Here is a 17,971-nt window from a genome sequence, read left to right on the forward strand (position 1 = left end):
TGCACACCAGGGTGGTTTTCTGTGATTTATTCCATGTAATGAACATTCGGACCGTCATGGCTGACGGATTCTGGCATTTGGGAAGAGGACGTGTCTCTGTGGGATGGCAGGGCAGCCTGAATGCACTGAAAAGCTGGCCTGAACCCCAGACTCCGAGGAGGCTCCGCAGACGTTCTGCTTTCAAGCCTCCTCTTCATTCAACCTGCCCCCTTCATTTACCAGAAACTGCCCTACATGGTGTCTAAAATCTACCGTGCACCTACTACAATGAAATCACCTAATTAAAAAGGTCTTGGGTGTAGAGTTTGAGCAGGAAATTGCGGATGTCAGTTCGGACCGTGGACACGTTGACGCTCGGGTGCCACCTCATCACGGGCTTCCCCTCAGGTCCCACCAGAAACTTCTCAAAGTTCCACTTGATGTCGCCGATCTTTAGGGGCTCCCAGAACAGCCTGTCGGTGTTCCCAAAGTCCTCCCCGACGGGCGGGCAGCTGCCCTGCAAGGCGAGGGAAGAAATGTTTGCGATCGAAAAAGTGAAGATATGAAAACGAACTAGCTCATCCAAACGACACTTACTTTAAGGAATGTGAAAACGTCCTGCTCATATTTTCCGTTCACGTCTCCTTTATTGAACAGCAGGAAGTTTGGAACAAATCCATTGCCCGGTCTGACATGCCTGGAATTCAGGAAGACAGCATCTTATCAGTGGACATGCCTCAGAGCGCTCTGCTGTTTGGCAGCTGCTCCAGGTGCCCCTCAAGCCGAGCAAAACCAGTGCCAGGGCTTTGGAATGAACCTGTGATGACTGACGAACGCAGGTTGAAGGGCTCACAGACTGAAGGATCGTATTTCTGCAGGACATCTGACTTGAATGAAGCTTTGTTGGCTGAAATGTTGCCAACTCAGCTTAGAGTTACTGCATGTTAATCAAATCCTTAAATCCTAATTACAGTAGAACCACATTGGACAAATTTAGCATAAAAAATGTTTATAGAATAATGTATTTATAAAAAATCTTTAATGGTGTTTGAAACCAAAGATGTCTTACCTCAAGCCTGGAAGGATTTCATGGTTTTGTCCTGGTTCCTGCTTCCCAAACTGATTGCAGGGAAATCCAACGATGGTGAAACCAAGTGGTTTCAGCTCCTCGTGCAGTGCATTCAGTTCTATCAAAAGACAGGAAAACAGCTGAGAATGACACTGATGATGACTAATACAGAATTGGTAACTAAGCGACGGTTCGTACCCACATACTGATAGGTGTATCCTCAGTATGTGGCAACGTTGACGAAGAGCACACTTTTGCCAATGTAGTCACTAAAGTTGACAGTTTGGCTGCCATTTAGAGTCTTAGCGTGGTATTTGTAGATGCTGCCATCAGTGGATGAGTCACACTTCTGAGGGAACACAAAGGTCAAAGGAGGTCACCTTTAATCAGAACTACTGATTCCATGAAGATCTCGTTCTGCTTCTTCGTTTTTCTAATTCGTAAAATGCACAATAATAAGGGGTCATAGTAGAAAAAGGGAAGGTGTCACCTGATTATCAATAAAAAACAGTCATTGATCAATGATATATATTTTCCAAGTATGTTTCAAGCATTAACCATTATCAGTTTCCTTTATAATGGGTTTCTAAGACAAGAATTCTCAGTATTTATGAACTTGCACATCCCCTTTGATGCAACGTGTTCTATCAAAGTGCTGATAAAATAAATACAATGAAACATTAAAATGAAATACTAATGATTTTCAGAACTAAAATATTCATATTGATGTTTGTATCTTCAAATTGTGTGTGTTTTTAATATATATTTTAAATACCCCTGCAGTGTCAGCAAATAACCCTAAATGTATGAACCTCCAAAGTGTTCGGAGACTTACACCAAAGCAGATTTATGAGAAGATGTAGTTGATCTACTCATAGAAGTGACAATTTTGAACCTTCCCAATCTTGCCACATACAAAAAGTCATTGTGATGATTTTTTTCCCCCTTCTGTGGCTGCGAGGGTCGATTTAAACCTGACCTCTGCCTCAACAAAACAACCACCAAGAGAACTTTGCTCCTGCTGTCAAAGCAAAGTTCACTATTTGATCCCCCCCTGAGAAATTATAACATTTCATAAATGCCTTTTATTTTATTTATTTTATATTTACATGCAGCTGCGCTCACAAAGGCCTATCAGGTCTATCAGGCAGATGGCCATTGTGTTTGTTTAGCTCTACATCAGTTAATGTCACTTTTTTCTAAATATTCTAAAAATGTTTCAGTAAATCATCATATCAGTATAATATTTTTAGGGAAAAGTATGAACTTTTTTGCACGAATTTATTGTTCCATTTAGTCAAAAATCTCGATTAAGTTGAGGCGGTTGTATTGAAACTGCTTTTTGCTCCCCTTATTTTAAGCTCCACGCTTTTCTGCGACATTTTAAGGAACTTTTCGTTAATTGCGCAACGTGGCGCGGGTGTAGCCCATTTAAGGCAGACAGATGCGCTCTGACGTCATCCCGTCACCTTTGTTTTCTCTGTTAAGGGAGAATCAACAGGTACCTGAGTGAGCGGGATTCCATGAGCCATGGGCCGCATCATCATCATCATCAGCAGCAGCTGTTGCGGCAGGAAGTGGAGCCTCATCCTACCGTTCCTCTCCGACACGGTGACCGCTGTCTTTGTATGTCTGAAAGCTTCTCCCCTCAGGAGAAATGAAGCCCACTGCCAGAGGGGAGGAAGGTCGCACAGCTGCTGGCGATGTCGCCTCCTGGTGGTCCAAACCGGTAACTGCTGTGAATGAACGTGACAGAAAAAACTATGTAAATCCTTCACATATTTTTTTTAAATATTAATTTATAATTACAAAAAGGGAGATTGAGTCCGAGTTAAATTTAATAGACTTTTAGTCAATGGAATACTTTTAAATCTGGAATATATAGTCCATAACCACCTGTTGCCATAGTGACCTTGTAATTGGCCATGTGCCCTCTGGGTGGAAATCAAATCTGCCTCATGGCTGTGGGAGCAGCGACTTTAGTACAGAACTGAAATGAATATCAACAAGTTTTCGTGTTTAATTGTACATATTTGTTAAGATTTGGATATTTTTGTCATCTAAGCTCTTTGGGACATTTTTTTGTTATATAAATGAAGTTTCTTAACACTTCTTTTTTTCACAGAATCAACTGCAATAAAATGATTAAATATAATAACATGACGGTCATTTCCCCAATTTGGGATCAATAAATATAATCTCATCTCATTTCAACATGTGACCTGCAATTTTCTTAGTCACCACAAAGGGTCGACAAATAGCAAGTTAGTGTGGTCCAGACAGCGTTAGCATTGCATTCGGGGAGCTTTCTCTCGGACACAGCTTAGCTGGAGAGATGGCGTCCCTTTTGCAACCAAATAGAGTCGTTTATCTTGTTCGTGGAGAAAAAAATATTATAGCCCCCTTATCTCAACTTTATTTCTGTCGCTACTGTAGCGAATTGCGATCTCTGGAATGCGTGTCTCACGAGGTACGTAGATGGTTTTGTCTCCCATAGTAGCGTCATTTGAACAATTAGCAGCAGTGATGCTAATAGAACGGCTAACCAGTCTGACGTTTAGGGGAGGGGCTTGTCTGAAATGCTAGCTCATTCAGTGGTTCAGTGTCCTGTCAATCAAGCTGGTTTTTACCAGTCGCCTCTTCTGATTGGTTGTAACATTCAACTTCCGCCTGATTAGCTTGAAAGCTAAGACTAAATTCTTAGCTATATGTGTTAAACGAATATAATCCAGTTTATGTAAATATATGTCAATTATTTGTATTACTGTAAAGCTATATATTGAAATTTAACATGTTTACGGTCTTACATTTTTTTACTTATTTAATTTCCATCACATATAGACACCACACCCAGAGCGACTAGCTAGTAGCTATGATTTTTTTCTAGCCAAATCACAAGTCCTAGATTTTTTGACCACAATAAATAATACATTCATACTCCATATGCTGATCATTAAAATAAAAAACAAACCAAATTAAACCATCTTTGGTTTTCATTGTGTCACAGTGATTTAACAAGGAATAATTCATGGAAAAATGGACAGATTAGCCATGTTCCTCTTTGCTTGTGTTTCTCCTCTGATCAGGTGGACTCGCATTATTGTCCAAGTTGTCTTGAAAATATGCCTTCTGCTGAAGCTAAATTGAAAAAGAACAGGTAAGAATTACAATACAAAACCTTAAAATGTGTGACTCTGTTTTATGAATACTGTTTACACATTCTAGAGTAATAAACCTCTGTGATATCTATGTTCTGATTTAGTTTCCATGATTTCTGCGTCTTCTAGATGTGCAAATTGTTTTGATTGTCCTTGCTGCATGCACACACTGTCAACACGAGCGACTAACATCCCAGCTCCTGTGCCTGATGATCCCACTAAGACAACCATGAAGAAGGCCTATTATCTGGCCTGTGGTTTCTGTCGCTGGACTTCAAGGGATGTGGGAATGGCTGACAAATCAGTTGGTTGGTGTTCAAAAAAAAAAAAAACTATTAAAATAAATAAATATAAGTCTTGTTCTCATCTGACGTATCATTCATATTTTAAATCACAGCCAGCGGTGGATGGCAGGAGCCAGAGAACCCCCACGCGCAGCGGGTATGTTTACCCCTGTGGGGCTGTGAAGTTGCTCACATGTTTCCTGATCATGCACTGCTCTCTTTTAAAACCTGTTACAATTACACATACAATGCCTAAGCAAGAAGGAAAATGTTGTCTTGACATTACAATATCCCCCTATATATATTTATTTATTTATTTATATGTGTGTTAAAATGAATTTCTTTGTGTTGGAAATCACAAATCCTGATTGATAACAATAGTTTGTTTGTATTAGAACAGAAACTCATGTAATCTTTTGACAGCTTTGGCTGAAAAACAAACCAAGTGAACCCTTCCAACCCCATTTTAATCTGAAAACATATATCTGAGTGTGAAGGATTTAGTGATTATTAATGTTATGGACACACCATTTTCTTTTTAGTTTTTCTTTCTTTTCTTTTCTTTTTTTTTTTTTACCTTTTATACATTAGAAGTATAAAAAAGGCACCCAAAAATGCTCCTATTCTGTTGTCTAAGTATAAATTCCTGTTGATTAAAAAACATTTTTCCATTTGTTTTAGGGGGGCTTTAAGCTTTGAGCAGTACTTAGTTGATCAAAAAGTAGTGTAGTTTTTTTTTATATATATAGATGTAAAATCAGTATCTGTACAGAATGATGAAACAAAGCATTTAAAATTCTCACAACAGTTGCAGTAAATAGTTACTTGCATGCACATTTTTCCACAGTTTCTGGAGAAATGTTCTGACACTAACAATGTTTAACCTTAAACAAGCAATGGACATGTAACTGAATTGTTGTTTCTGAACTGCAGATTGGTAAGCTGATCGAGTATTACCAGCAGCTGGCTCATCGGGAAAAGCAGGAGAGAGACAGGAAGAAGCTGACCAGGAGACGACAGTGCATGCCTCTGGCCTTCTCGGTACTCTGCTTCCTCTGAGACCAGTGTTGAGTTATGCTTCTTTAGAGGCGTCGCAACTTCTATTTCTGTGTTTTTTCTTTTATTATCAAACTGTCGTGATTTCTTTTGTAAGATTTTCGTTTTTGGTTGTTGAAAATACACATTTATCTTTTCTGTTTAAAAGCAAAAAAACAAAAAACAAAAATGAGCAGAAATGCAGTTTCAAGTAGTACTTTCATGCTTTTTAACATCTATGTTGCTGTCATGATTCAAACAATATGCATGCAGGAATTCAACTTTCTGAAATTCATAAAGTCGATGGTTTGCAGACAATTTAAGACGTTCTTATAAAGTTATAGGGTGAGTTCCACGTGGTTTCTAGTTAATGGAGAAAGGATAGTTCTTCTTTTTATTAGCTTCTTAGCAAATGGGTTATGCCTCCTGCATTCTGCTTGCACATTAACTCTCATTAATTAATTCCAGGCCCCCCTTTGAGTTAGAACCACTTACCTGTGACGTCCTGCTTTTATTTGTTCCATCACTGATGTGTTTCTGTTGCTGCTGCATGCCACGAAATGCCACTAATGTTTGTTTCTCCACTTTGTTTTACCTTCTTCTTGCCCCCCCCCCCTCTTTGGTTATGCGTTCTGATATTTTGGTTTTTAAATACACCCCTCCCTCCCAGCAACACACTATACATGTGGTGGTGAGTTTTATTTTTCACAACTTGAGTAGTTTCATCTGTCCAGTAGCACACATTTCCCCCTTTTCCACTTTAGATACACCTTTCTGGCTCAAGGAAAGCGCGCATGTTACTTACACACATTTCTATGTCCGTCTTATTCCTCTGCTACTTCTTTGTCAGAAAAGCTACTCATTTTGTTTTTTTTGTCTTGCAGCACGCTAAATTAAACTCTTTGTAGCTCATTTGTTTCACTTCAGATTTCTTTCACTTTGTTTTCCTTTTAAGTTTTCTTAAACTACCGGTACACTTTGTGAAGTAGTGCAATAGCTGTAGAATACTTTCCATAATCGTCATTTTTTTCCCTACCGTAGGTTTGATTTTTCTGTTTGTGAAATGTTTGGTTTTTAATTCATGCAGGAAAAATACGGCCTTGGCACCAGACTGCAGAGGCAGAGACCCGGAGCTCCCTTATCAAACCTGGCCGGCCTCTCGTGAGTTATCCTTTGTCGTCTTCCAGCACTCTCAGATCTGCTTTGTGGAAGGTTTTCTTCATTTCTAAAGCTGAAATGTCACATTGAAGTGTTTTTGGGAACTTCTGATTGCATCTGGGCCACAGATGTTATGAATGACTTTGATGGATTAACACTCACATTTTCAGCGGGTTCTATTTGGATCAATTTAGGGGTACTAAAATCAATTAACCGAGGCTTAAAATTCGGCTTTGGTTATCCATCACATTCAGCAGTTCATCACCCTCATTTTCCTCTCAAGCTGCAGTGTCGTCTCCTGATAAAGTGGCTGTGAGCAGGGCTCATTTTTAAATCTCTTTATCAGAAAAAGCAATCTAGAACTGGGCTTAATATCAGAAAAACAAATGGTTGGCTGATTTTGACATTAATATCCTCAGATGCAGGTAAAAACAAACAAAAAAAGCATCTTTTCCCCCCAGAATTTTCATGTCAATCCCAAACTTGATATTTTTGAGGAAAATGAGAAATTGTGATTTTCTTACTGTGTTGTGTTATTTGTGGTACTGTGAGTTTTTGATTGAGCTGCATTCAAAAAACAAAAACATCCTAAGAAGAGGCAGACGGTGAAGCTGCGTTTGCGTTTACCAGGCTTAAGGAGGGCGAGGACCAGAAGGAGATCAGCATTGAGCCTGCTCAGGCCCTTGATGAAGTGGAGCCGCTGCCTGAGGATTTTTACACCAGACCAGTCAGTCTGCCAGAAGGTAAACTACCATCAGTGACGACAGTTTCTACTGATCGAATGAGAGCTGAGCTGAATCTGCGTGTCTTCCCAGTTACCACGCTGCGACAGAGACTTCTGCAGCCAGACTTTCAGCCCGCAGGAGCGTCTCAGCTCCACCCCAGACACAAACACCTTCTGATGAAGCGCTCGCTGCGCTGCAGGGTTAGCGCCGCTCTGTGCTTCCTGCTGTCAGTCACAGGATCCTGTTGTTGTTGTTGTGTGGATAACGGCATTGTTTCATGTTTTTTTTCTTCTGAACTTTAGAAATGTGAGCACAACCTGAGCAAGCCAGAGTTTAACCCTACTTCAATCAAGTTCAAAATACAGCTGGTGGCTGTGTAAGTATTAAACCAAATACCCGCTAAAGGAAGTCTCATTAGACTAATAAGGAGTAAACAGCAGTTAGGGTTTGGTTGTCCTTCATTTTGCAACACCCATTAGTGTCACAATTACCTGTCTTTCAAGTGCCCCCAAAAATGCTGGAAGCATGTACATTAGTTTATTTAGGTTAATTTCAGACAGATTTTTAGCTCAGTATTTGTTCATTTATTTAACTTGTATTTAAAGGAGAGAAAAAATATATTTTTTCTGCATTCACGCATCACATTTGATTATTTAAAAGCCAAAAATCAAAACAGGAGCTTTTCTAAAAGCTTCAGATTCAAAGCACTTGCTTGTGTGTACCATTGCTCATAATAGTACAGATTTCCATGGAACTGTGAGGATATTTGATCAATATCTGCACAAGAGCTTTGAAATGGGAAAGGTTGTTTGATGTACTGATCTCCTCTTAGGAGTTACATTCCTGAAGTGAGAATTATGTCCATACCAAATCTGCGATACATGAAGGTTGGTGTGCTTCTTCTTTCTGTTGTTGTTTTAATTTTAGATTTTAATTAAGCGTGAGAAAAACAGTCCTGTACGCTATGACAGTCAGCCTAAAGGTTCAAATGTATATGAAAATAGAAACAAGTAGTAGTTTTTGGAAACTATTCTTTTTTTTTTTTTTCTACGTCTTCATCGTCTTTGTAGGAGAGTCAGGTGCTGCTAACTCTGACCAACCCAGTGGAGAACATCACCCATGTGTCATTGGCTGCTTGTGAGGAGGATGATCCTGATGACATCAACAGAACCGCTCAGGTAGTTCTCCTTCATGTCCTTAGACTGTTCTCCAGAACCTTTAACCTTTCTCCTGGAGATGTCAAAGATGCCTCTCCTGACCTGATTTCAAAAAGCAACTACATTTTGTAAAAAAAGAAAAAAACCAACATTTTTAGGGCTTTTTGAGCGTTTCTTCATTCCCAAACAACCCAGTTTTTTATTTTTAAAACACTCTTGTCCAAATAAATGACGAGGGTTGTATTTGTGAAAGTCACGTGGTCATAACGCAGCTTATTTATGACTCATTTCTTTTCACATTGCGTCCACATTTATTGTAGTTTTATTTTTTTTTATAATTTAGCAGATTTAATGCCTATAACATCCCAATATTACATCTAGGATGCAAGAGAAGGTAAATGTTCAGTTTTGAAACATTGTTTCAAATCTTAAAGGATGTTTTAAGTCTGATATAAGCCTAAAGTGCCATACAAAGAGGTTTGACATGTTTTGAACTGCAGAGGGGTATACCCTTTACATTAGGGTGTGCTAAAGTCAGAATGTCACGGGACTCGGGTGAATGACCACCAACGATTTAAACAGTAGAAGAGCACAGAAAACGAGTCGGGAAGGACTTTGACTGTATTTTTTATGATCCAGTAAGTATTTAAAATTATATTCAAGCATAGAAAAAAAATCTAAATGGATTAGGAATCTAGAGATCATAGGTATGTTTATTTCATTCCCAGTAGCTGAATTACTAAACTCAATGCTTTTAGAATTGGACATATTATTACATATTCTATACATTTTATATGTACACCATTTTTTTAAAATTATTATTCTGTTTGACCTTGACAAAACAATAGACTTCTCCAAAGAACACAAACAATAACACAGCAAATGAATTTTATAGTTTAAATAAAACAAAAACATGGATTACAACCATTTGGTTTTGCATCGTTCTATTAAAAAAAGACAGCATGTTTTAGGTGACTTTAGGCTTTACTTTGTTAAAAAAAAAGCTAACGAAACTTAGTTTTGTCTTCATGATTTACAGACTCTTTGCTTAAATGTGGATCCTAAGTGCGACCGCCAACCGCGAGTCCTCTGTTGCTTGTTGAACTCATGAAGCTCTGATGGAGGGAAATCTCTGCATTTCTCCATGACTTTAGTAACAATTAAAATGGTGGAATCATGCAGATGTCCTTTAATGATGAGGTCATCAAATGACCCCTCTGGACTGATAAGCAGCTTCATGGTTGAGAGGTTTTTCCTCCCTTTTGATATTATCGTGACATAAAGGTGGCACAGCTTCTGTTTTACTTCCTTCAGCCCCAGAGGAGCTGGAGGAAGTGGCCGGGGTGAGGGAAGTCTGGGCATCTTTGCTTAGACTGCTCCCCCCACGACTCGGTCCCGGATAAGCGGAGGAAGATGGATGGATGGAGCTTCTGTTGTATTTCTGTATATAAAGACAGCAGCCGTCTTTGATGAATGTTTGCATAATAATTAAGATTAATAATCTTATTAATGTTGTTTCATTAAGCAAACATTCATCAACCTTTCCGCATTTGAGCTTCATTAACGTTTTTGCACAACCCACGAACGTTGCAATGACTTTTACATTTTTAATTACTGTTCCAACTTTTGGAGGTCAGCATGAGAGAAAACAGCAGCACGGTTGTGCTTTTGCCTGGAATGTTTGGTTAAGTCAACAGCATTTGCAAAATGATTTCAAGATGGAAAGAGCTGCAGGTTAAAAATCCAAGAATTGAAATCACTACATGGCTTTGTTTTCCCAAACACTTTTATTTTTTGCTTTTTTCTCCCTTAGACTTCAGACTTTTGTCTTTTATTCAGTCTTGAAAACCATGACAACGGTCAAATGCTGCAATTGCATAAGCTGTTCTTAGTGAAAGCAGCCCTTTCCCTCCGTGTCAACAAGTAATGTTTACCTTAAACTGCAGACGAGATAAGCTGGACGTCAGCTGTCTTATAGGATCCATACGGGCCCATTCAGACCTATCAGTCTCCCTGTTCCACATCTGCGTTCACATTACACGTATTGTTTTGAAGAGGATGTTCACCACCAGGATGCAGATGAGTTCAAATAGCCGAAATGTTGCTCTTCTAGTCATCTGACACCACTGCTCTGGATTTGTTGCTGTGAAAATATCAAAAGAAACCATCAATTTTTGGAATTTTAACAAAAATGTTACAATTTCATTTAGAAATGGATAAAAAAAAAAAGCTTCAACAAAATGTAAATATTGGGTTTAAAAGTGGTTGAGGCAGCTTTTGAGTTGAAGGCTCCCTAATAAAAAAAATTTGAGATTTTCATTGTAAAAGGATTTATTTGTGGGTAGTTTTTGTGTGAAACCTCAGATTTCCTCTAAAACGGGTTCAGCCTTCGTTGTATGTTTTTCATCTGATGATTATCATTTGCTTGAAAATAAAAAATAGTGATTTAAAATGCTTATTTGTTCCAGAGCTACAAAAAAAAAGAAATCTTATACCTCACATTCTGAATTGATTTTTGCAAATACTTGGAAAACTCTTTATTTCTCTAACTCATCTTTAACTTTATTTTTGTATCATATGTGATGCACCATTTCTTAAACCCCTATCTTATTCACATTCCTTGAAAAAACCACTGTAGAAAAACTTGGTATGTTTTCTGCCCTGTAGTTCATCATCAGTCCACTAGGGGCAGCAGAAGGGCTTTTCCTGTTCATTTTTAAACGGTTTGCTTCCATGAAACCTCAAATAAAAACTTTGGGTGTGGAAAGTTTTAATTTTCTAAACTTTATGGTGGGAATAACTCCTCTTTAATTAACTTTTTGAACCACTACTTGTATTAAAACGATGCAAACTTTATTGATATTTATATCTTAATAATACAATTACAATTATAAATGTGGTGAATCACATTTGAATAGTCATGTCTAAATTTTTGTGTCTGAAACTAACTTTGTTGTAGCCAAAAAGTTACCAAATCACCCAAAGTATCATAATTGAAACAATCCATATCTTGTGAATAACCTTTTTTTATGTGTGTTACATTGTAATTTCAAAACCAAAAAATATTTTCTGCCAATTCTTTGATGTAGTGGACTTTACAGGGTTAATGACTACATAGAAATGTTTTATTTTCCTCCTTTTCCAGATTCTGGTACCCAATACCCAACTGGTCTTGGCAGGAAAGGATGCTGCTGCTGAGTATGACGAATTGGCCGAACCTCAGGACTTTCAAGATGACCCCGAGTGAGTCAACACACACGCACGCACGCACACAGACACACACAAGCACGCACACACTCTCAAGTGGAATGCTCCAAGGTAATTATCTCATCTGTCTGTGCTTTCTACAGTGTCGTTGCCTTTAGAAAATCCAACAAGATTGGTTTCTTCATCAAAGTGATCCCACAAAAAGAGGAGGACACGGACGTCACTGTCGCGTTTAAGATGCGCCACGACTTCCGCAACCTGGCAGCTCCCGTCCGGCCTAGCGATGAGGGAGGTGACGCCGCCGCTGAAGCCATTTGGCTCACGCACCACGTGGAGCTGAGGCTGGGACCTCTTGCTCCCTGAACACAAAACACTAGTGTTGGGCTCTTTTGGAGCCAGTTTCTTCAAACTACAATGCAATCGTAGCAAACAACTGATTTCTGATTCAACTCATGGTTTCCACTTGTTTTCGGTTAGCCTTAATTGCTTAATTAACAAAAAAATGCAGAATAACTGCTTAGCTCATAAAATAAATAATTTCACAGCTGCAGAGTAACAAGTAGACTATAATATATTTACCTGGAGCATCCACTTCCTGTCAGTGGATGCCATATCGCATTTTTTACTTACAGGAAGTGCCTCATCAACACGCAAAGCTTCTTAATAAATGGGTTCAGTGTCACTTTTATACATTTGCTGCTGCCAGCTTTGTATGAAGGAGATGGTTGTACATGACAATGTTTAGTTACCTTAGCAACACTCCTTAAACCTGCATGTGTAGTCAACATTTAAGAAGTCTAATGTTAGATTCTTTTCATTAAATTCAAAGTAACGGCATACATTTTAATGAGCAGGATCAGAAATCAGATTTGTAATCAACCTCGTTTAAAAAAAAAGAAAAAAAACACACGCACCACAGTTGTAGCTTGTGTCCTTGTCAACAATTGTCTGCAGGCTGTTGTGTTGTATTAACTTGCATGTTTGAACAGTTAAAAGTGATCGTCATCATCATCACTTTCAGCGATTCTGTGCTTTTCGGTGAACAAGCTGCACTCTTCTGTTGGAAGTAAACGAAGAGCTACACACAAATTGGAAGGCAGTGTTTATTTTCACGGATTAACAGTCTCTGCCTACAATCGCTGACAAGGATTTTAGTCAGTCGCACATTCAGCAGCACACTACCGAGGAGGGAAAAAAAAAGACAAATCCTAAAGGTAATTTATTATTCCAGGAGGATGTTTTATAAGCCGAGGAGATTTACATTTTTCCCCCTCTGCTGACAACCATAAACACAGCAACTGAAGAACCTAGATTATGAATCTGCCAGCACACAGTTCTCTAACCAGGAGAGAAGAAGGTTTCTGTTATTGCATTTAATTGTCAGCAAACTGCTTCTCCTTAATATCTCAGTAATTATTGTGGGTACTATAAAGTTATAAAGTATTCCTCTAAATTACACCAACGACATGAAGTCTATTGTGCTTATTTCCTGCCACTCTCTTACTTTGCTTGATTTAAAACACTTGCACTGTCTGTTTTGTAACTCTCTTTTTTTGGTTGTTGCTTTCTTGTGGATGCTAGAAAACCAACAGCTGTACATCGTTCCGAACTGGCTAATAAAACAGTTCAAACCTACAAAGGAGTGTTTGTATTTATGCTGCTTTTATATTACAGACTAAAATTAAATCCTTTTAATCTTGGTTGATTTGATTGAATTTGCCTTCTAAGGAGCTTAAAGTCCCACTCTGATTATCTTTGGAGCTATTTTTCAAAGAGTCTTCAGTGGTTTTTTAATTATGATCATGCAGTTTTTAGCCAAAAAAAAAACAAACTGTAGTTTTTTAGGACGTAGTTTCTACAGATCGGCAGTAACTTCTTCATCTGCAAGTGGATGCATCAGAATGGAGTGGAGCAGAGAGCTTGTGGCCCACCGATTGTATATTCTATGTAAAATAAATAAATAAAAAAAAGCGACATTTTTTCCTTAGCTAGTGATTCACGATTTGAAGAGAGAAAGAAATACAGTTTTAAGCTGAATTTTCTTTAAATGTGTCCTCCATCATCAGAAAAATGCTACAGGAACATGTTAAAAACACCACAAACACAAGAGTTTGGTCTTTTAATAGTCATCCAACTGATATTTCTGTAAACAGATATCAGCAGATGGAATAACATTCAGCAATATTGTATGAATCTTTGCCGTTATCTTTTTTCTCCACAGGAGGGAGCCAGAGACAAATACTTTAAAAATGAACTCTTCCAAGAGTGGACACAAGCATTCACTAGTCTGGACCGAGTTTGAATAAACACTGAAGCTGATCACAGATTAATAGTATTTATAACTTAAAGGCACATGGAGTGTCCTGTTAGCCATTAACCAAGAAGCTCACCTGACCTCCTTTCTTCGGCATGCGAGTCATGAGGCTGACACGTCTGCTTGTCAACATTAAAAGCAGACTAATAGAATTTGTGCTCCGACAGATTGAATGTCAGTCTCCACTTATCAGCGGTGCTCAGCAGAGGCTCGCTCACATGTGGTGGTGGTGGTGGTGGTGGGGCCTTGGAAAAGGCCGATCAGATATGTGTGATGCAGGTATGTTGCAGCTCCCCAGTGAGGCTCCCTGCTGTTCAACCACAGCCTCTCTGTCTTTGTAAGAAGTGCAGCCTTTTCTTTTATTTGCAGCAAATACAAACAGCTAAGAGAAGCGACATAAATGATGATGAGGTAATGAAGCACCCATGGGGTGAGTCCAGACCACCCCCCATCAAACACCAGACAGCAGAGGCTTTAAACATCCTGCTGGAAGTATATTTCTTGGTAGATTTGTTTTCATAATAAAAGTCTTCATTAAATTTCAACATAACAGGAGTTGTTTCCAAAAAGAAAATTCTGCTGAAAAGAAGAAGAAAACCCTTTAAAAATCCCTTTAAACCCATCTGGAAGACAAATTTTTGGATTCCCTCTAGTAGGAATAATATTTTCCTGGATCAAGACTGAGATTAAATCAAATACAACACCAGCACGCTTTTATTTGCAGAACCGTATACTGTAAATAGAGAAATCGGATCTCCGATTGTTTCATGAGGAAAAGCTCTCGCTGTGAGCCGGTATTGGGTCAGGTAAGAACTTTCATTATTTTCTTTTAACTCCAGAAGTTTCCTGGGGTTTGCTTCTTTTGAGCATCTTTATTTATATGGATGGCCTAAATTCCTCGTTGAATTACTAGTTTGACTTCGCCGGAGATCCTTTTGTGGTGACATCATTGCCCAAACCGCAAGTAAAAGTCGCCCACAAAGGGGGCACGACACGGCTGAGCGAAGGAGAAAAAGGATCTGGAGCAGGACATCTCATACAGAGATGTATTGTTTCTCTGAGGATCTTTCCTTCCCACAGTGGGCACTGCAGAGGCTAACCGATGGAGGCGTGTTTTCTCCATTAGTCAGGTGGATTATTATGACTGATGCAATCCTCATGAGGCCTCTGTTTTCTCCTGTTACAATATCTTCAACATTTCCTGTTTCGGGGGAAATTCGGGGGTTTCTTCCTTTCTGAGGCTGACTAACCGGCCTGGAGGTGCTCTGAATGATTAACTGCCTCCTTCATTTTCTGCTCACCAGACCATCATCTGGTTAATTAGCAGTAATTGATGACGTCTGCCCACATGAATAACTATGGGCATTTCTAGGCTTTCAGAGGTGGGAAGGCTAAACCTGTGAAACCCTAGATTTTGAAGAAACAAACGAGAACCAAAATGTCCCTCTTCCTTCATGGCAAGTCATATTTTTTGATCTGTTTGCTTTCTCGGCTGTAGGTTGGGTGGAATGCTGATTTTGGATGTGTGCTTGAAAAGAGATCGCTCTGACAAAACAGCTGACCCCTCAACACTATCTGTGGAACTGTCCGCCTCAGCAGACAGAGACGCCGGCTTGATCTCTGCTTTTATTTATAATTTGTCTGTGTGAGAACAACCAGTGTGAGGGGCACCGGGGTGTCAGGACTCCTAAATGAAGCCAGCGCTGATGGGGTGTACGAGGCCCCAGCAGGCCAGATAGACCTGCAGAAAATCGCAAGAAAGCCTATTTAGCAGGTTAGTTTCTGTCATTTAAAAACTTTTTTTAAAAGGATTTTTAGCCTTCTTCCACTCAAATTAAAATGTAAAACAATAAATTAATTTCTTGATGATGCTTTGAAAGTGGATCAACACAAGAAAAACAAGGAAAAATGTTGACATGTCTCAATCTAAGTTTTTACATTAAAAAAAACCTTAAAGTCCCACTCCGATCATAATTTGATCAATTTAAAAAAAAAATCCTGGTGATCTTTTATTTATGATTATGCTGTTTTTAGCCAAAAACAAAAACGGTGTATTTTTCTTTTTGCTTAGTTTCTACAGAGTGGCCCTTATTTCCCATTATCTAGCTCGCTTACTGCCCCTGACGACCCAAAGCTACCATTAGTGGTGCAACAAAAATGGCAAACAATATCGGAGCTATCAGACATACAGCCCCGAGCCTCCTGATTCCCAACAATCTGAAGAAAAAACAAACTCAAACACGAATTTAGGCTTAATTTTTTTTGATTATATATTCTCCATGACAAAAAACGCCATAAAAACATGTTGGAAAGACCAGAAACACGGTTTTAACCGGTGCAGGTCTGTAAAGAAAAACCATTTAACTCGTGAAAAGTTTAACAAGAGTTTGATTAGATAATTATTGTCTGCTTGATTAAAATCCACTTGATTATAATCCACGTCTATCCTATTTGTCTTCATCAGCTCAACAATACCAAGATAATCCTCTGCAGTCTCCGCTTAAACAAGGTTAAATTATTAAGCTGACTTTGTGCCTTGGGAGTCAGCCACATGCCACCAGTAATGCATCTTAGGGTGAATAAATGATTCCAATTAGGACAACACTTGTATGCTGAAGCCCTGTTGTTGCCTCTGCGTGGTTGGTGCCGCCGCAATCTTCTCGGGCAGCTAAGCCCCATTAGGTTCGGATGAAAGAATGATGGTGGGTGACGGTGTGTGCAGATGCATGCTGGAGACCGTGTGTGTGTGTGTGTGTGTGTGTGTGTGTGTGTGTGTGTGCAGCCACAACAGGAGATGCAGACAACCCAGGGAGAGATCGAGCTCAGAGGACCAACGTGACGCAACAGATATCCACATCTGTCAAACAGAGGTGCAAGCACGCAGACCCCCGCCAGAGACAGGCGGGACTCTGTTCCACCCGTCAAAGGTATACAGCTAAATCAATATGTGAAATCAATAGGAGCAGCAGTGGATTTACTGAGCAAGAAAGCTAAACTGTGGCTATGGCCTTAGCATCTCTATCAACAGTCTCATTCAAGCCAGTTAGATGTTTTTAAACCTTTAAATATCTTTGTCTCATTTAAAAAGAGAAAAGCTTTGTTGATCCCCAAGACGGGAAATGAAATAAACCCTTAATTAATGAGAAAACTGTTGTATACTAGATTTTAACATACTCCTATCATCTTTTGATGTAATTTAAACTGTTCTGACGTCTTTCAATTATGATTTATGACATTTGTTTTAGCCAAAATACAAATCTGTCATTTTCTAGGACGTAGTTTCTGTAGAGCGGCAGGAGTTCATTAGAAATTTGTCCCTGAGTTTTGGGCAGGACTGGTGGTGTGGCGTAAGCCTGCATCCAGTTCCCGACATCCCTTTGTCTACACCCTCTCCCACTAGTTTACAGCCCCTCACAAACTTAATTTAACGTTAGAGGTGCAACAAAAATGGGGAGCACTATTGGATTCAGATGAAAAAAACCAAAGGCGTACATCAGGGGTGTCAAAGTCATTTTCACGAGGGCCACATCAGCATAGTAGCTGTCCTCAAAGGGCCAGACATAACTTATACATGTAACTAAATGGAATTAAAGATAAACGTAACTACTCCTTAATGTTAAATAACTCATTGTTTATGTATTATAACTTTTTAAGTGACAATTACAGTTGCACAGAAAACATATGTGCTTGTTACTCTAGTATAAGTCATTTTAAATTTTGTCCGCTTATTAAAACCCAGATAACTCCATTAATGAAGGATCAAGCTGTCCAAGTGAATAAAGAAAAGTAATATAAAACTGAGCTGCAAATAACATCTATTACAGGTGTAACATTTGACAAAAAAAGGCTGCACATGGCCTTGCATCCAATTCATGGTTTGATGAC

General features: G+C 39.0%; 2 protein-coding genes across 3 annotated transcripts; one reads left to right on the top strand and one right to left on the bottom strand.

The window, feature by feature from the left end:
• Window positions 1–12: 12 nt before the first annotated feature.
• gpx3 (glutathione peroxidase 3) lies at window positions 13–6,092 on the bottom strand. The gene is made up of 6 exons (XM_011480349.2): window positions 6,021–6,092; window positions 2,554–2,784; window positions 1,247–1,397; window positions 1,049–1,166; window positions 577–676; window positions 13–496 (listed from the first exon to the last, which is right to left on the bottom strand). Exons 1-6 carry the CDS (start codon window positions 6,075–6,077, stop codon window positions 278–280), a joined length of 876 nt encoding a protein of 291 aa, XP_011478651.3. The 5' UTR covers window positions 6,078–6,092; the 3' UTR covers window positions 13–277.
• Window positions 3,321–13,411, top strand: dctn4 (dynactin 4). Of its 2 annotated transcripts, XM_004073390.5 has the most exons (14): window positions 3,321–3,518; window positions 4,135–4,205; window positions 4,336–4,514; window positions 4,604–4,647; window positions 5,424–5,531; window positions 6,196–6,216; window positions 6,613–6,686; window positions 7,314–7,426; window positions 7,499–7,608; window positions 7,711–7,784; window positions 8,241–8,295; window positions 8,479–8,586; window positions 11,711–11,808; window positions 11,916–13,411. In XM_004073390.5, the coding sequence occupies exons 1-14, from the start codon at window positions 3,384–3,386 to the stop codon at window positions 12,133–12,135; spliced, it is 1,410 nt and encodes a 469-aa protein (XP_004073438.1). In that variant the 5' UTR covers window positions 3,321–3,383; the 3' UTR covers window positions 12,136–13,411. The 2 variants fall into 2 exon arrangements, with proteins under 2 accessions (XP_004073438.1, XP_004073437.1); XM_004073389.5 differs by lacking the exon at window positions 6,196–6,216.
• Window positions 13,412–17,971: the final 4,560 nt, after the last annotated feature.

This window comes from Oryzias latipes, chromosome 10, assembly GCF_053564925.1.
Source record: "Oryzias latipes strain Hd-rR chromosome 10, Olatipes_Hd-rR_3.1".
Taxonomy (NCBI): Eukaryota; Metazoa; Chordata; class Actinopteri; order Beloniformes; family Adrianichthyidae; genus Oryzias; species Oryzias latipes.